The following is a 16,754-nucleotide window of genomic DNA, read 5'->3' as shown; positions in this document are numbered from 1 at the left end:
TCCTAAGAGTCAGTGAGGTTGGGAAAGACCCTCAAGGTCATTGAGTGTTTGGGTTCTCCAGTGGTGCTGCAGAACCCTTCACTGGTTCTAGTTCTGAGTTACGAGGGACCTTGCCAGGCTGGATGGGTGGGCAGAGGCCAATGGGATGAGGTTGAACAAGGCCAAGTGCAGGGTTCTACACTTTGGCCACAACAACCCCAAGCAGCACTACAGGCTGGGGACAGAGTGGCTGAGAGCAGCCAGGCAGAGAGGGACCTGGGGGTGCTGGTAGAAAGTAGCTGAAGATGAGGCAGCAGAGTGCCCAGGTGGGCAGCAGAGCCAATGGCATCCTGGGCTGGCTCAGGAACAGTGTGGCCAGGAGGACAAGGGAGGTTCTTCTGCCCTTGTGCTCAGCACTGGTCAGGCCACCCCTTGAGTGCTGTGTCCAGTTCTGGGCTCCTCAAGTCAAGAGAGATGTTGAGGTGCTGGAAGGTGTCCAGCAGAGGGCGACAAAGCTGGTGAGGGGCCTGGAGCAGAGCCCTATGAGGAGAGGCTGAGGGAGCTGGGGGTGTGCAGCCTGCAGAAGAGGAGGCTCAGGGGTGACCTCATTGCTGTCTACAACTACCTGGAGGGAGGTTGTAGCCAGGTGGGGGTTGGTCTCTTCTGCCTGTCAATCAGCATCAGAAGAAGGGGACACAGTCTAAAGTTGTGCCAGGGGAGGTCTCGGCTGGATGTTAGGAGGAAGTTCCTGGCAGAGAGAGTGATTGGCATTGAAATTGGCTGCCCAGGGAGGTGGTGGAGTCACCATCCCTGGAAGTGTTGAAGAACAGACTGGATGAGGCACTTAGTGCCATGGTCTGGTGGATTGGCCAGGGCTGGGTGCTAGGTTGGGCTGGCTGAGCTTGGAGGTCTCTTCCAACCTGCTTGATTCTGTGATTCTCTATGTCGAGATAGTTACTCTCCGCCTGCCTGTTCCCTGCCTGTTCCCTGCCTGTTCCCTGCCTGTTCCCTGCCTGTTCCCTGCCTGTTCCCTGCCTGTTCCCTGCCTGTTCCCTGCCTGTTCCCTGCCTGTTCCCTGCCTGTTCCCTGCCTGTTCCCCCTTTGCAGTGAATGTTTTTTTCATAATACCCAACCTGAGCCTCCCCTGGTGCAGCCTGAAGCCATTCCCTCTTGTCTGTCACTAGTTACCTGGGAGAAGAGACCAACACCCACCTCACTACAACCTCCCAGAGGGGCAGTCCAATTCTCACAGTAATTTGAAAGGATAATCAGAGTTCCTCATCTTCCTCTTGGTGTGTGCCCTGTCAGCAGGTCATTTCAGGGCTGCTTTCCAAAGTATCCTGAAGAGTAGCAGCAGTGAGTTATGTCAGGTCTGGAATGGTTTGGAATTTGGACTTGTCTTGTACATCCTTTGAGTTTAATGGGGCAGTAGAAGTGCAAGTAAGGATTTGGAGAGAAGTATTCAAGGCTTTACTCTCAGAAGGGTTCTGCAAGTAAGGATTTGGAGAGAAGTATTCATGGCCTTACTCTCAGAAGGGTTCCTGAGACTGAGATTTTGTAGGTTGCATTTGAAATTCTTTGTTGTCTCTGCTCTGCACAACCTCAAGGCCCAGTGCTGCAGGGAGCTGTGTGTGATTTTCAGTGAAAGCAGCACTGTGGGGGGAGGCTGGGGAGAGGAGCTTTACCTGTGGGCATTGACTGGATGGACATCTTTCTCAACAGAGAGTCAGAACCAGCGAGGGAGGCCGAGCTGCGTCGCCGCTGATGACTACGAGAGCGAGGGCAGCAGCATGATCAGCCAGACCGTGGCCATGGCCATCGCGGGAACCTCAGTCCCGCAGCTCACCCGGCCCAGCAGCTTTCTGCTCACCTCGTCGGTACAAACCATCCCTCCCTATTCCCTGACCCTCCAGCTGTGTCAGCAAGCAGAGGTTTACACGTGCAGGTCCTGGAGTGGAAGGGACTCGCATCTGTTTGCAGCTGGGTGTTAGAGAGGCAGAGAGGGGAAAGACAAAAGAGGATCAAATCATCTGTGCGTGGGGTTGTGACTGCTAAGCAGGGGTGGAATTCACAGACCTCAGCAAATGGAAGAATTCTCTTTTCTGATCAAGATTCCTCCTATTTTCTTTTTTCCCTGATACAGCAGCTGGGAAGAAAGGGACCTGGGGGTGCTGGTAGATAGTAGCTGAAGGTGAGGCAGCAGTGTGCCCAGGTGGCCAAGACAGCCAATGGCATCCCGGACTGGATCAGGAATATTGTGGCCAGCAGGACAAGGGAGGTTATTCTTTCCCTGTGCTCAGCACTGCTCAGGCCACACCTTGAGTGCTGTGTCCAGTTCTGGGTCCCTCAATTCAAGAGAGATGTTGAGGTGCTGGAAGGTGTCCAGCAGAGGGCAACAAAGCTGGTGAGGGGCCTGGAGCACAGCCCTGTGAGGAGAGGCTGAGGGAGCTGGGGGTGTGCAGCCTGCAGCAGAGGAGGCTCAGGGCAGAGCTCATTGCTGTCTACAGCTCCCTGAAGGGAGGCTGTAGCCAGGTGGGGTTGGGCTCTTCTGCCAGGCAAGCAGCAACAGAACAAGGGGGACACAGTCTCAAGTTGTGCCAGGGGAGGTCTAGTCTGGATGTTAGGAGGAAGTTGTTGGCAGAGAGAGTGATTGGCATTGGACTCAAATACAGGTAATAGAACCACTACACCTGGAGTAAGGCTCCAACCCACCCCCAGGGAGGAGTCAGGAGGCCCTGGGGTCAGGGTCAAGACCACTCTCCCCGGACAGTTAACCCTTTACACACCTCTAAATCTCATGGGCCATCTTCCCTGCTCTCTGCACAGGGAGGGAATCCTCCTGGTTCCCACAGCAGACAGACCCGTCCTTTTCTGCCTTCTCCTCCCTCTACTCCTGCGTCAGGACTTCAGGGTGGATTTTAAGTGAGGCACTGACCCATGAGATAGTGGAGCTCCTCTGCTTAACTCTTAACCTGCTGGAGATGATTTAAGGCATCTTGAGGGAGGGGATGGTTTGCTGCCTGAACAGAAACCAATTCATGTAATGTGGTTGTTTTGGCTCAGACTTCTGCTTTACTCTTGTGGCTTGACTGACTATCAGCTCCAGTGAGCTCTTGGCTTGGCAAAGGGAAATGTTTCTCTTCCAGCTGTCAGCAAAGAATGCCTGTGCACCTTCTTTTCCTATCTGGTAATGACTTTAGGCTGAGCTAGTAGCTGGTGCAGGTGCTTTGGGTGATGACTGAAGTGTTTGGACCCAAACTGCAGCGTGCCAATGTCTCTTTCAGAGCGGCAGGCAGCACTCCACCTTCTCAACAGAGTCCAGCCGCAGCCTCCTGATCTGCCTCTTGTGGGTGCTGAAGAACGCCGATGAAAGCGTCCTGCAGAAGTGGTTCACAGACCTCTCAGTGCTGCAGCTCAACCGCCTGCTGGACTTGCTTTATCTATGTGTGTCCTGCTTTGAATACAAGGTACTGGGTGCTACTTTGTTCTAGCCTCCTGCAGTTCCTCCTGGGGCTAGCCCAAGGAATGGTACACTCCCATCCTTTACATGGCTGCAGAAAGGCATTTCCTGCTTTCTCCCAAGTATTTCCTGTATCCCAAATCCATGTCTCTGTGGTAGCCTCCAGCCTTTTCCCCTGCCTCCTTTTCAGCCATGCAAGTGCCCATGCCATGTTTCTCAGTTCTCAGGCAGCTTGTGCTGTTGGGAAACGCTGCTGCAGGGAGAAGGGATAGCTCTTGGCCATTTTGCTTGCTGTCAACAAGAAGAGAGTTTTCTGCCAATGGCATCCTGGCCTGCGTCAGGAACAGTGTGGCCAGTAGGACAAGGGAGGTTATTCTGCCCCTGTACTCAGCACTGGTCAGGCCACACCTTGAGTACTGTGTCCAGTTCTGGGCCCCTCAATTCAAGAGAGATGTTGAGATGCTGGAATGTGTCCAGAGAAGGGCAACAAGGCTGGTGAGGGGCCTGGAACACAAACCCTATGAGGAGAGGCTGAGGGAGCTGGGGTTGTTTAGCCTGGAGAAGAGGAGGCTCAGGGGTGACCTCATTACTGTGTACAACTACCTGGAGGGAGGTTGTAGCCAGGTGGGGGGTGGCCTCTTCTCCCAGGCAACCAGCAATAGAACAAGGGGACACAGTCTCAAGTTGTGCCGGGGGAAGTATAGGCTGGATGTTAGGAGGAAGTTCCTGGCAGAGAGAGTGATTGGCATTGGAATGGGCTGCCCAGGGAGGTGGTGGAGGCACCGTTCCTGGAGGTCTTCAAGAGAAGACTGGATGAGGCACTCAGTGCCATGGTCTGGTTGATTGTCTAGGGCTGGGTGCTAGGTTGGACTGGCTGAGCTTGGAGGTCTCTTCCAGCCTGGTAGATTCTATGTAGCCATGCTTATCTAGCTAGCAACTAAATCTGTGTTCCTTTCTTCCTCCATGTCTTTAGACAAGGAAGATATTTTGAGTTGTTAATGATTAGAACACATCCCAGATAGAAAGAATCTTCCCTCAGGCTCTCCTTTGAAACTTGCAGGGCAAGAAAGTGTTTGAAAGAATGAACAGTCTGACATTCAAGAAGTCAAAAGACATGAGAGCCAAACTTGAAGAAGCTATTTTGGGAAGCATAGGGGCAAGGCAGGAAATGGTGCGAAGAAGCAGAGGACAGCTAGGTAAGTAAAGAAGTTCTCTGTACTGTCCCCTGTTCCCCTGTCCCCAGGGTTAGCTACTCCCATCCCCAACAAATACTTGCACCCTTCTGGGGTGTGGGATGCTACCCATCAAGATACTCAGACAGCAAGGCCTCTAGGAAGAGCTGTTTGCTGCATGCTTCAGTGGCTCTGCAAAATCTTTATGCTTGTCCTAAGTTCCATCTCCAGGCAGTTTATTTATTACTTGATCTTTTATTTTTTTGGTGATCAGCTCTCACTTATGGATTGTTTTTGCCTGAACTCCTTCCAGTGGAGCATCTTTCAGAGCCACCTTCTTCTATGTCCTGTGCAAAGATCAGAGTGGAAAACAAACTGCCTGGAAATGCCTGAGTATTTCTGCTGACTTACTGAGGCTTGAAATAATCAGTAGTTGGGGCAGCAAGCACCTTCTGGTGATTCTTGCTGTTCATGTTGTTTGGGAGGAAGTACAACCTAGGGATTAGGACAAGAATCAGAGCTGTGCATCCGGGTGCATGTGAGCCAGTCACTGTCAGCTAAGCTAAGCAAATATTTTGGGGGCATAATTGATGAATCACTTCAGAGAGAAGTTTTTCACCTGAATCTGGCCTGATTGCCTTCATTAGTTGATATTCTCCTGCCCTCCCAGCAGTGAGAATCAAGACAGCAAAGACTGAGATAGGAAGGGTACCTGTCCTATGAAGACAGTCTGAGAGAGTTGGAGTTAGTTGTTCAGCCTGGAGAAAAGTCTCTGGTGAGACCTTGGAACAGCCTTGCAGTATTCCAAGAGAGCTGCAGATCTGGGGAGGGACTTTTGCCAAAGGCATGGAGTGACAGGACAAGGGATAATGGTTTCAAATGGGAAAAAGCTAGATTTAGGTTAGACATTAGGAAGAAATTCTGCTCCATGAGGGTGATGAGGCACCAAAACAAGTTGCCCAGAGAATTTGTGGATGCTCCAAGCCTGGAAGTGTTCAAAGCCAGGCTGGATGAGTCCTTGAGCAACCTGCTTTAGTTGGAGGAAGGAACCTAGTAAGAAGAAATTGGACAGGGCTGGGTGATAGGTTGGACTGGATGAGCTTGGAGAACTCTTCCTACCTGGCTGATTCTGTGAGGTGTTTCTGCACATGGTTGGGGGGCTGGAACAAGATGGTCTTTAAGGTCCATTCTAACCCAGACCATTCCATGATTCTAAGGAGCGTTCAGTCCCACCCTGACAACATGACCATGTGCCATTTGAGGACAGCAGTATCAGGCTGCTGAGGATTGCCACACCCAGTCCAGGGAAGGTGCTTCTCTTCCCAGCTCTGAGAGTTACCTCCCTGATTTGAGTGTCTCAGCTGGCTCTCTCTCAGCTCTGCAGTGAGCTGAAATGTGGCAGCACACAAAGCGCTCTGCATCGCTTATGGCACCCTTGTGCACAAAACCCGCTGCAAGTGAAGCAGCCTCTCATGCCACTCAGCAGAGACAGAATTAGTACCCATGCAAATGTCTTGAGCTCCGGGAAGTCATAGTTTGCTGTCATCTGTCACTTGTAAACAGATTGCTAACCATGCAAAAAAAATTAGCATGAGCTGATTGCTGTTGTCTGGATGCTGTCTTGCAGAGAGAAGCCCTTCTGGGAGCGCGTTTGGAAGTCAGGAGAACCTAAGATGGAGAAAGGATATGACCCACTGGCGTCAAAACACAGAGAAGCTTGACAAGTAACTCTGCCTTCTCCTTCCACATGAGCAATGTGACAGTAGCTGTGATAAGACAGGGTCTCTCTCTCCCCATAGAAGGTCAATGGCAGCAGTCCGCTTAGCTCTTAGCAGCTTTGGGCCCTCAGGTGGAACAGGGCCGGCAGTGTGCAGATGGCTTTTAGTCCAGCACTGCCCTCTCTAATCCTTTGCTTCTCCACTGTCCTCTTGCTTGCTTAGATTTCAAAATGAGATTTAAAGTGACTGATCCAATCCATTACCTTCTCAACCCCCTGTAGTAAGCTGTAATTTAGAGAGAAGATGCATTAGCAGTTTTCACAGGTAGCAAATATATCCCACGTCCGATTTGCTTTATTCCATGAGAGCATTCTGGAGCTGTCAAAGCTCTCTTTCCTTTCCTCTCCTAATCCATCACTTTGATTGTTTTTCCACATGTGCTGTGCTTTTAGAAGCCACAAACCAGCCAGGTACTGTAGCATTGGTGTGCAGTTCTAAATTGCCATTTTGTACATCTGCAGATTCAATCATCACAGCGTTGTTTGTGATGCTTGGCAGAAGTTTTTCAGTGTGTGTGTGTGTATGTGCAGCTGATTGGAATGAGCTCTTTCTGCTTCTTACACCCATTTCTTGTAAAATTCCTTCTCTTGGCGTGGTTTTAATCCAGAGGGCTCAGGAGTTATGATTGAGCTTTGCTGTGCACGTTTTCTGTTTCCTCAAATGGCAACCTCCCAGCAAAAGAATTGTTTCTCATCTTAGGAAAGCAATCTCAACCCAGGTGAAGCTCTGAAGAAGCTGAGGAATGGCATCTTCAGAGCCTAGTTGGAGATCAGGCCAAATTTTACCCTTGGAGACATTGATGATGGTCTAGTTGATTGGATAGGGCTGGGTGCTAGGTTGGAGCTTGGAGGTGTCTTCCAACCTGGTTGATTCTTTGATGCCTGGAGTAGCAAGCAGATCTTCACAGCTTCTGGTTGCTTTGTAACCTCTTGTTATGTCGAGTAGTGGCATCTTGTCCAAGGTCCTAGGTCCTGCTGAGGCACTGGGAAAGCCAAATGACCACTCTGCTTCAATCTACTGTTGAAGTGACCTAGATGGAAATTCCACCATAGCACAGCTGTGCACAGAGTAACACCAGATTAAAATTTGGCCTGAAGGACTCATCAGTTTACTGCTGACACTGGGTTTGAGCCTTTTCCTTCCAAGGAGGACCTTATGTACATGTTGAGCAGCTGTGTGAAACGCTGTGATGGTCAAAGGGCAGTATCCTACCCCACAAACCCATCTGAGTAGATAGCTCTAGAAACCTGCTTTTTTATCCCATATTTGCTCACTGTGACCTGGGTTCATTGCACTGAACTCCTGTGGCACTGCAACTGCATCCTGCTTGCTGAAGTAGAGTCTGGCCCTTTGAAACCTGAAAGCAAGGCTTTCCACACCAAGAATTGTGCAAAGCTAATTGCAGGGAGGTTTATTATATCCAGATGATACTATTTTACATAGGGCCAGGTCCCAGGTCTTCGCATTGTGGAGTCTGAAGAGCAGATAAAGCACGTGTGAGACAGCTCCCAGAGGAAGCAGAGTATGTCTGGGGAGGGTTGCTGCAGTGCAGGTCCAAGACCGAGAGAGCTGCAGTCCCCTTTGGTGTGCATTTTGCTTGGGTTTTGTCAGTTCCCATGGGTCACACTCCTGCCTGGCATGAGTCTGTCACAGATGGCACCTGTGACAGGGCAGGCCATAGCTGAGCTCCTTAGATACACTGCTGGATGGTGGCCAAGCGCAGCCTGTGCCGCTGAGGCTAGGTGCTTGTTGCTGAATTCCTGGAGCCAGTGCGAGTGGGTGTATGAACCTCCTAAGGCTTTCCAGGAAAGTGAGTGCCTGGTGTATAACAGCAAGACTTTGCCACTTGTCTTGGAGAGGAAGACACTCTTCAAGAGCTGCAAAGGACAAGGATTGCACTCTCTGTGCTGCAACCGATGTAGCTGCTGGGACCAACCGTGCAGACAGACCAGCTCGCGTAGCACCACCGTGTGTCCATAGCCTATAACATAACCCCATATGTTCTGTTCCTGGTTGTGCTGTTGCATGCCTAACCATGCTACTAAACCAGTTCTGACTTGGGCTTGGATTCTAAACTGTTGCTGTGTTCTTGGGAGAGTAACCAAGTGTTCAGAGAGCAGTGTGATCTCTCCTAGCATGGTCAACGTCGAGCCTGTGTGAGTTTGTGTATGTCAAAGACTGAGTCTTCCTTCCTGTCCCCTTAACAGATGTACTCAAATATCCTCCTAGTGCTGTCCAGTAATAACTACATGAATTGTGTCTGGGAGCTTCCTGCTAACAAGAGAATATTTTGGACTTTCTTAAACAGAAAGTCATTTTGCTGTTTTCTTTCCCCTGGTTAGGTCAAGGGCAGAGATTGAACACGAGGCACTCATCGATGGAAATCTGGCGACGGAAGCCAATCTGATTATTTTGGATACACTAGAGATAGTTGTACAGGTAAGGGTGCTAAGGAGACAGGGATGTACTGGCACTGTGATCACCTGGCCAGGCAGCAGCTTGGTAAACAAAACCTTCCTGCCACCTCTTAATTGTACAGATGCTGTCAGGTCTGTCTGCGCTACAGCGGGAAGTGGGAGCAGTGCTTCTCCTGATCCTCAGCCCACAATAACCTGCTTAGAAATGTCAGTACTTGCCTTCAGTCTTCCCCTTTTTGTAGTATAAGAAGCAGTTGCTCATAGTACTCAGCAATGAACTGTAAAAATCTCCCAAGTCCTGCTATATTCCAGCCACTTCCCCTGGTTCCTTCCTGGCCTGGATCAGGAACAGTGTGGCCAGCAGGACAAGGGAGGTTATTCTTTCCCTGTGCTCAGCACTGCTCAGGCCACACCTTGAGTGCTGTGTCCAATTCTGGGTCCCTCAATTCAAGAGAGATGTTGAGGTACTGGAAGGTGCCCAGTAGAGGGCGACAAAGCTGGTGAGGGGCCTGGAGCAGAGCCCTGTGAGGAGAGGCTGAGGGAGCTGGGGGTGTGCAGCCTGCAGCAGAGGAGGCTCAGGGGTGACCTCATTGCTGTCTGCAACTACCTGAAGGGAGGCTGTAGCCAGGTAGGGATTGGTCTCTTCTTCCAGACACCCAGCAACAGAACAAGGGGACATAGTCTGGAGTTGTGCCAGGGGAGGTCTAGGCTGAGTGTTAGGAGGAAGTTGTTGTCAGAGAGAGTGATTGGCATTGGAATGGGCTGCCCAGGGAGGTGGTGGAGTCGATGTCCCTGGAGGTGTTCAACAAAAGACTGGAGGAGACATTTAGAGCCATGGTCTGGTTGATTGGCTAGGGCTGGGTGCTAGGTTGGACTGGCTGAGCTTGGAGGTCTCTTCCAACATGTTTGATTCTATGATTCTAAATGTGCCTCAGGTCGCTAGGTGCCAGGTCAGCTTCCTGTACCTGTACTTCCCTTGCACAGTGCAGGAAAGCTTCCAGGCTCCTTGGTCTGTGTGCAGAACCCAGCTGTTTCCTCACTGCCCACAGGTGAGCAAGGACACATGGAAGCCTTGTCCTCTGCTTTTGTGGCAAATCATAGAATCAAATAACTGTTTCAGTTGGAAAAGACTTCTAAGGTCATCAATGTCAACTGTTGACTTAACACTACCATAGCTATTAAGTCATGTCCCAAAGTGCCATGTCCACTCCAAGGACAGTGACTCCACCACCTCCCTGAGCAGCCTGTTCCAGTGCCTGACCTCTCTTTCAGTAAAGGTTTTTTTCTTAATGTCCAGCCTATATCTCCCCTGGTACAGTTTGAGTACATTTCCTTCTGTCCTGTCACACTTTACTGGGGAGAAGAGACCAAACCTCTGCCTGCCTGCAGCCTCCTGTCAGGGAGTTGAGAGAACCAGGTCTCCAACCTAAACAACCCCAGTTCCCTCAGCTGCTCCTCATAAGATTTGTTCTCTAGACCCTTCCTCAGCTGCTTTGCCTTTCTCTGGACCCACTCTAACACTTCAGTGACCTTCTTGGAGTGAGGGGTCCAAAACCAACCCAAACATTTGAGGTGTGGCCTCACCAGCGTCAAGTGCAGGGCAAAACCAACCTAAACATTTGAGGTGTGGCCTCACCACCGTCAAGTGCAGGGCAAAACCAACCCCAGCATTTGAGGTGTGGTTTCACCAGCATAAAGTGCAGGGCAAGACCAACCCCAGCATTTGAGGTGTGGCCTCACCAGCATCAAATGCAGGGCAAAACCAACCCCAACATTTGAGGTGTGGCCTCACCAGTGTCAAGTACAGGGCACAATCCCTTCCTGCTCCTGCTGGCCCTACTATTGCTGATCCAGGCCAGGATGCTGTTGGCCTTCTTGGTGACCTGAGCACACTGCTGGCTCGTCTTTGGATGACTAAGTGGGTAATTTCTCCTTGCAAAGGGCTTTTCAGCAGAATTGCTCTGACTTTGTTCCTTTGTCTCTCTCACACACACAAGACACAAAGAGGTCAATTTTTGCTCATGCAACTCTTGGTTTACTTTTGCCTGCAGACTGTTTCAGTGACGGAGTCCAAAGAGAGTATCCTCGGTGGGGTGCTGAAAGTGCTTCTGCACAGCATGGCCTGCAACCAAAGTGCACTTTATCTCCAGCACTGCTTCGCCACACAGAGGGCTTTGGTTTCAAAGGTGAATTCCCTGCAGATGCTATAACATATCCTGGGCAGCACTGATGGAGGGTGGGACTTCTCTTCTTCTTTTGCACTGGGGTTGCTTCACCAAGCATTTATTTTGTGCAGTATTGGTTTTTGTAGAATCACAGAATCATAGAATGGATCACAGGATGTTAAGGATTGCAAGGGACCTCAGGAGTCCAACCCCATGCCACAGCAGGACCATGTAGTCTAGCACAGGTCACACAGAAACACATCTAGATGGGTCTTGAAAGCCTCTAGAGAAGGAGACTCCACAACCTCTCTGGGCAGGCTGTTGCAGTGCTCTGTGACCCTTAAGGTAAAGAAATTCTTCCTCATGTTGAGATGGACCTTGCTGTGCTGTAGTTTACATCTGCTGCTCCTTGTCCTGTCACAGAGCACGAGTGAGAAGAGGCTGTGCCTTCCTTCTTCACACCCAGCTCTTGTATACTGATAAACATGTATTAAATCCCCTCTCAGCCTTCTCTTCTCCATACTAAAAAGCCTCAGGTCTTTTAACCTTGCCTCACAAGGCAGTGCTCCAGTCCCTTCATCATCCTTTTAGCCCTCCATTGGACTCTCTCAGATACATTTAGGTCCCTCTTGAACTGGGGAGCCCAGAACTGGATGCAGTATTTCAATGGATGCAATGATTTGGGGTGGAAGGGACCTTTAAGGTCATCTAGTCAAACCCCTGTGCCATGAGTAAGGCCATCTATATCAGATTGTTCAGGGCCCCATCCAACCTGACCTGGAATCATAGAATCAGTCAGGGTTGGAAGGGACCACAAGGATCATCTGGTTCCATTCCCCCTGCCATGGGCAGGGACACGCTACCCTAGATCAGCCTGCCCACAGCCTCAGCCAGCCTGGCCTGAAACATCTCCAGCCATGGGGCCTCAACCACCTCGTTGGGCAACCCATTCCAGGCTTTCACCACTCCTGTGCTGAACAACTTCCTCCTCACATCCAGGCTGAATCTCCCCACCTCCAGCTTTGCTCCATTTCCCCCCATGTCCTGTCACTCCCTGAGAGCTTAAGAGGTCCCTCCCCAGCTTTTTTGTAGGCCCCCTTCAGATGCTGAAAGGCCACAAGAAGGTCACCTGGGAGCCTCCTCTGCTCCAGCCTGCACAGCCCCAACTCTTTCAGTCTGTGCTCACAGCAGAGCTGCTGCAGCCCTCTGAGCATCCTCCTGGCCCTTCTCTGGACACACTCCAGCATCTCCACATCCCTCTTGTAATAGGGGCTCCAGAAGTGGGTGCAGTAATGCAGAATGGTTCCAGGGATGGGGCATCTACTAAACTGTTGAATTTTCAGGACATGTGGTGTGGGGGTTAATAAAACCTGTCTGGTTTTCACAATCAGTGTCTGTATTTATATGTTTTGAGTTCGAGAGCTGCGTGCAAAGCTCCAGTTCACACAGCCCAGGTGTGATGTGGGTTCCTGCTAGCTGGTAGGAAGCAGGCAGAAGCACCTAACCAGCAGTAAACACAAAGCACAGGTGGAATTTGAGCTGTATAAATCTCACTTAGAATGGGCCTGTAATTTAAACAGTCTCCCAGCTTCTACAGATGTACCGAGAAAGACTCAAAGTTTTAAGCCTGTGAGTTTGGAACTGATGTAATTTGGTCTAAAGTGTAGATGTTGCAGCAAGCTCTAGAGGTGGGTAAAATGAGTTGCCTTTTAGTGCTGCCAGTGAGGGCTTTACCTTACTGTTAAAAGTGAAGTGATTCCAGCTAGCATCGTTCCCCTCGAAACAGGGCTTTGGACTCCTTGCTGAGGATTGCCCTGGCCTTCTGTCTGAGCATTTCTTCCTGCCTTTCCAAGCACTGATTTTTCTCACATGATGCTTTTCCAGTTCCCTGAGCTGCTGTTTGAAGAAGAGACTGAGCAGTGTGCAGATCTGTGCCTGAGGCTCCTGAGACACTGCAGCAGCAGTATCAGCACGATACGGTCGCACGCGAGCGCCTCCCTCTACCTTCTGATGAGACAGAACTTTGAGATTGGCAATGTGAGTATCCTGCTGCACTCCCTAGGTTTATTACATGTAAGCTGCTGGGTGGAGCTTCCTGTGAGAGAGAAGCTGTTGGAGATGTTACTGTGAAAATCAGCATGACATGCAATGGAAAAGAAGCAGCCACAGCCTCCCTGGGCAACCTGTGCCACTGTCCCACCACCCTCACTGCAAAGAACTTCCTCCTAACTTCTAGTCTAAATCTCCTCTCTGCCAGTTTAAACCCATTCCCCCTCATCCTGTCAGTACAAGACCTTGTCAGTAGTCCCTCCCCAGCCTTCCTATAGGTCCCCTTCAACATACTGGAAGGCCACTCTAAGGTGTCCTCGAAGCCTTCTCTTCTCCAGGCTGCAGAGCCCCAGCTCTTGTAGCCTGTCCTCAAAGCAGAGCTGCTGCAGCCCTCTGAGCATCTTTGTGGCCCTCTGGACTTGCTCCAACAGTTCCATGTCCCTCTTATGTTGGGGGCTCCAGAACTGCACACAGTAGTCCAGGTGGGGTCTGAGGAGAGCAGAGTAAAGAGGCAGAATCCCCTCCCTTGCCCTGCTGGCCACACTGCTCTGGGCTGCGTGTGCACTGTTGGCTCACGTGGAGCTTTTTAAGGTTTGCATGCTCTTCAGTGGACAGCTTGGCCTTGAGGGGCTGTTTGAAGGATCTCCCCTCTGCCTTGCTCTCACACAGCTCTAGGTGAGAGCACTAACAGCCACACAGCCTATTCTGTGGCACAGCTATTACGTGTGTCCCTTCTGAAAAGGCAGTGTTAGTAGAGGTGAGTTAGCAATGCTAGGAGTTTGTTTTCATGCAGGGCTTGCCTCTAGTTTCATCTCAGCTCAACTCACAGGCTCACAGATGTCAGGGGTTGGAAGAGACCCAAAGAGATCATTGAGTCCAACACCACTGCCAGAGCAAGACTATACAATCTAGCTCAGGTCACAGAGGAAAGCATCCAGACAGGCCTTGAAAGTCTCCAGAGAAGGAGACTCCACAACCTCTCTGAGCAGCCTGTTCAGTGCTCTGGGACCCTTACAGTAAAGAAATTTCCCCTTGTGTTGCAGTTTCCATCCATTGCTCCTTGTCCTATCACAGGGAGCAAGTGAGCAGAGCCTGTCCCACTCCTCCTGACCCCCAGCCCTCAGGTATTTAAAAACATTGATTAAATCCCCTCTCAGTCTTCTCCAGAATAAAAAGCCCCAGGACCCTCAGCCTCTCCTCATCAGGCAGTGCTCCAGTCCCCTCATCATTCTCCTAGCCCTCTGTTGGACCTTCTCCAGCAGATCCCTGTCCCTCTTAAACTAGGGAGCCCAAAACTGAAGGCAGGGCTCAAGATGAGTACTCAGCCATGTGCACTTGAAATTGTCAAGTCAGTTCCCGGCCTTAACTCTTCCAGCTGGCACTTTGCAGGCATATGTGTGGCTATGGATCACAGAATGCTTCTTCAGGCATCTTTGTTTATGTTGCTTTGGCTACAGCACCCCACAATGAGTATCACAACTTGAAGAACTCACTGGTTCTGGGCCCAGGGACTGTTAGTCAACTGATAGCAGTGAGTTACAAGTGGCTCTAGTTTTTAGGATAGATCAAAGCAAAAGGAGCTGCCTGGGAAGGAATAATAAACTGCACCAGTACAGGCTGGGAGGTGACTGCTGGAGAGCAGCCCTGTGGAGAGGGAGCTGGCAGTGCTGGTGGCTAACAAGTTAACCATGGCACAGCAATGTGCCCTTGTGGCCAAGAAGGCCACTGGGATCCTGGGGTGTATTAGGAAGAGTGTGTCCAGCAGATCAAGGGAGGTTCTCCTCCCCCTCTACTCTGCCCTGGTGAGACCTCATCTTGAGTGAACTGCATTCACTTTTGGGCTCCCCAGTTGAAGAGGGACAGGGACCTGCTGGAGGCAGTCCAGCAGAGAGCTACAAGGATGATGAGGGGACTGGAGGGCATGGCTTATGAAGAGAGGCTGAGGGACCTGGGGCTGTTTGGTCTGGAGGAGAGAAGATGGAGAGGGGATTTAATAAATGTTTATCATTATCTGAGAGCTGGGGAGGGGGGGGGTGGGGCAGGCTCTGCTCACTGCTCCCTGGGATAGGACAAGGAGCAATGGGTGTAAGTTGCAGCACAGGAGGTTCCACCTCAACACAAGGGGGAACTTCTTTATTGGAAGGGTCCCAGAGCACTGGAACAGGCTCCCCAGAGAGGTTGTGGAGTTTCCTTCCCTGAAGACTTTCAAGGCCTGTCTGGATGTGCTCCTCTGTGATCTATGCTAGAATGTGTGGTCCTGCTCTGGCAGGGGGGTTGGACTCGATCTCCTTGGGTCCCTTCCAACACTAATATCCTGTGAGCCTGTAGCTCAAGAGGGAGGTGAGCATCCTCCTCCTTAAGGTATGTGAGAGGAGAGCATGCAGAAGGAGAGAAAACTGACTCTTCTGCAAGAGAACCTTCTCTTGGAACTAAATAGTGCTGTCATCAGAGCATGCAATTCAGCAGCAGCTGAGGTTTGCTCTGAGGCAGCCACTCTCCCAAAACTCTGTTTTCTATCCGATACCTGCCCAGGGGGTGGGCACAAAGAGCAGAGAACTGCTGTTGCAGTGCCACCAGCTCACAGCAATGCTGTAACAATATCTCTGTTGCAGAACTTTGCCAGAGTGAAAATGCAGGTGACCATGTCTCTGTCATCCCTGGTGGGGACATCCCAGAACTTCAATGAAGAGTTTCTGCGACGCTCCCTGAAGACTATACTGACCTATGCTGAAGAGGATTTGGAACTTAGGGAGACAACATTTCCTGATCAGGTAAAACAAACACCCCAAGAGAAGTAATGTGTAGTTCATTTGCAGGCTGTGCTTTAGCCTCCACCCAGAGCTGCAATGTGCATGCATTCCCTGAAAGAGGTACTCGTTTTGCTGGGCTGTTTTTTGTTGACCTGAGTATGTAATTCTGACCACAGAGGTCAAACAGACAAAGATTTGGAGCAGCTGTGGTCCTAATAGCTTGTTCAATATCTTCAGGGGGATTGTATCCAGCATCAGTAAGTTTGCAGATGACACCAAGCTAGGAGCAGGTGTGGATCTGTTGGAGGGTAGGAGAGCTCTTCAGAGCAACCTTGCCAGGCTGGATGGGTGGGCAGAGGCCAATGGGATGAGACTGAACAAGGCCAAGTGCAGGGTTCTGCGCTTTGGCTGCAACAACCCCAAGCAGCACTACAGGCTGGGGCCAGAGTAGCTGAGAGCAGCCAGGCAGAGAGGGAGCTGGGGGTGCTGGTAGAGAGGAGCTGAAGATGAGGCAGCAGAGTGCCCAGGTGGGCAGGAGACCCAATGGCATCCTGGCCTGCATCAGGAGCAGTGTGGCCAGTAGGACAAGGGAGGTTATTCTGCCCCTGTGCTCAGCACTGCTCAGGACACACCTTGAGTGCTGTGTCCAGTTCTGGGCTCCTCAATTCAAGAGAGATGTTGAGGTGCTGGAAGGTGTCCAGTAGAGGGCGACAAAGCTGGTGAGGGGCCTGGAGCAGAGCCCTGTGAGGAGAGGCTGAGGGAGCTGGGGGTGTGCAGCCTGCAGCAGAGGAGGCTCAGGGCAGAGCTCATTGCTGTCTACAGCTACCTGAAGGGAGGCTGTAGCCAGGTGGGGTTGGGCTCTTCTGCCAGGCTCCTAGCAACAGAATAAGGGGACGCAGTCTCAAGTTGTGGCAGGGGAGGTCTCGGCTGGATGTTAGGAGGAAGTTGTTGGCAGAGAGAGTGATTGGCATTGGAATGGGCTGC

At 51.0% G+C, this 16,754-nt stretch overlaps 1 protein-coding gene across 16 annotated transcripts in view; it reads left to right on the top strand.

Moving 5' to 3' along the window:
* Positions 1-16,754, top strand: part of DOCK7 (dedicator of cytokinesis 7) — a 143,911-nt gene that overhangs the window by 104,631 nt on the left and 22,526 nt on the right. For 9 of the 16 annotated variants that reach the window (XM_064146995.1, XM_064146994.1, XM_064146990.1 and 6 more), the window contains 8 exons: positions 1,702-1,856; positions 3,264-3,446; positions 4,500-4,635; positions 6,239-6,335; positions 8,732-8,828; positions 10,858-10,992; positions 12,856-13,008; positions 15,633-15,791. In XM_064146995.1, coding sequence (XP_064003065.1) covers positions 1,702-1,856; positions 3,264-3,446; positions 4,500-4,635; positions 6,239-6,335; positions 8,732-8,828; positions 10,858-10,992; positions 12,856-13,008; positions 15,633-15,791 — 1,115 coding nt within the window. Of the gene's footprint in view, positions 1-1,701; positions 1,857-3,263; positions 3,447-4,499; positions 4,636-6,238; positions 6,336-6,781; positions 6,800-8,731; positions 8,829-10,857; positions 10,993-12,855; positions 13,009-15,632; positions 15,792-16,754 lie in introns of all 16 variants that reach the window. The other 7 variants (XM_064146991.1, XM_064146988.1, XM_064146986.1 and 4 more) reach the window with 1 other exon arrangement.

Source organism: Pogoniulus pusillus, chromosome 8, assembly GCF_015220805.1.
Source record: "Pogoniulus pusillus isolate bPogPus1 chromosome 8, bPogPus1.pri, whole genome shotgun sequence".
Lineage (NCBI taxonomy): Eukaryota > Metazoa > Chordata > Aves > Piciformes > Lybiidae > Pogoniulus > Pogoniulus pusillus.
Note: the sequence above shows the minus strand (reverse complement) of the source record. Positions and strands in the feature narration are given on the sequence as shown.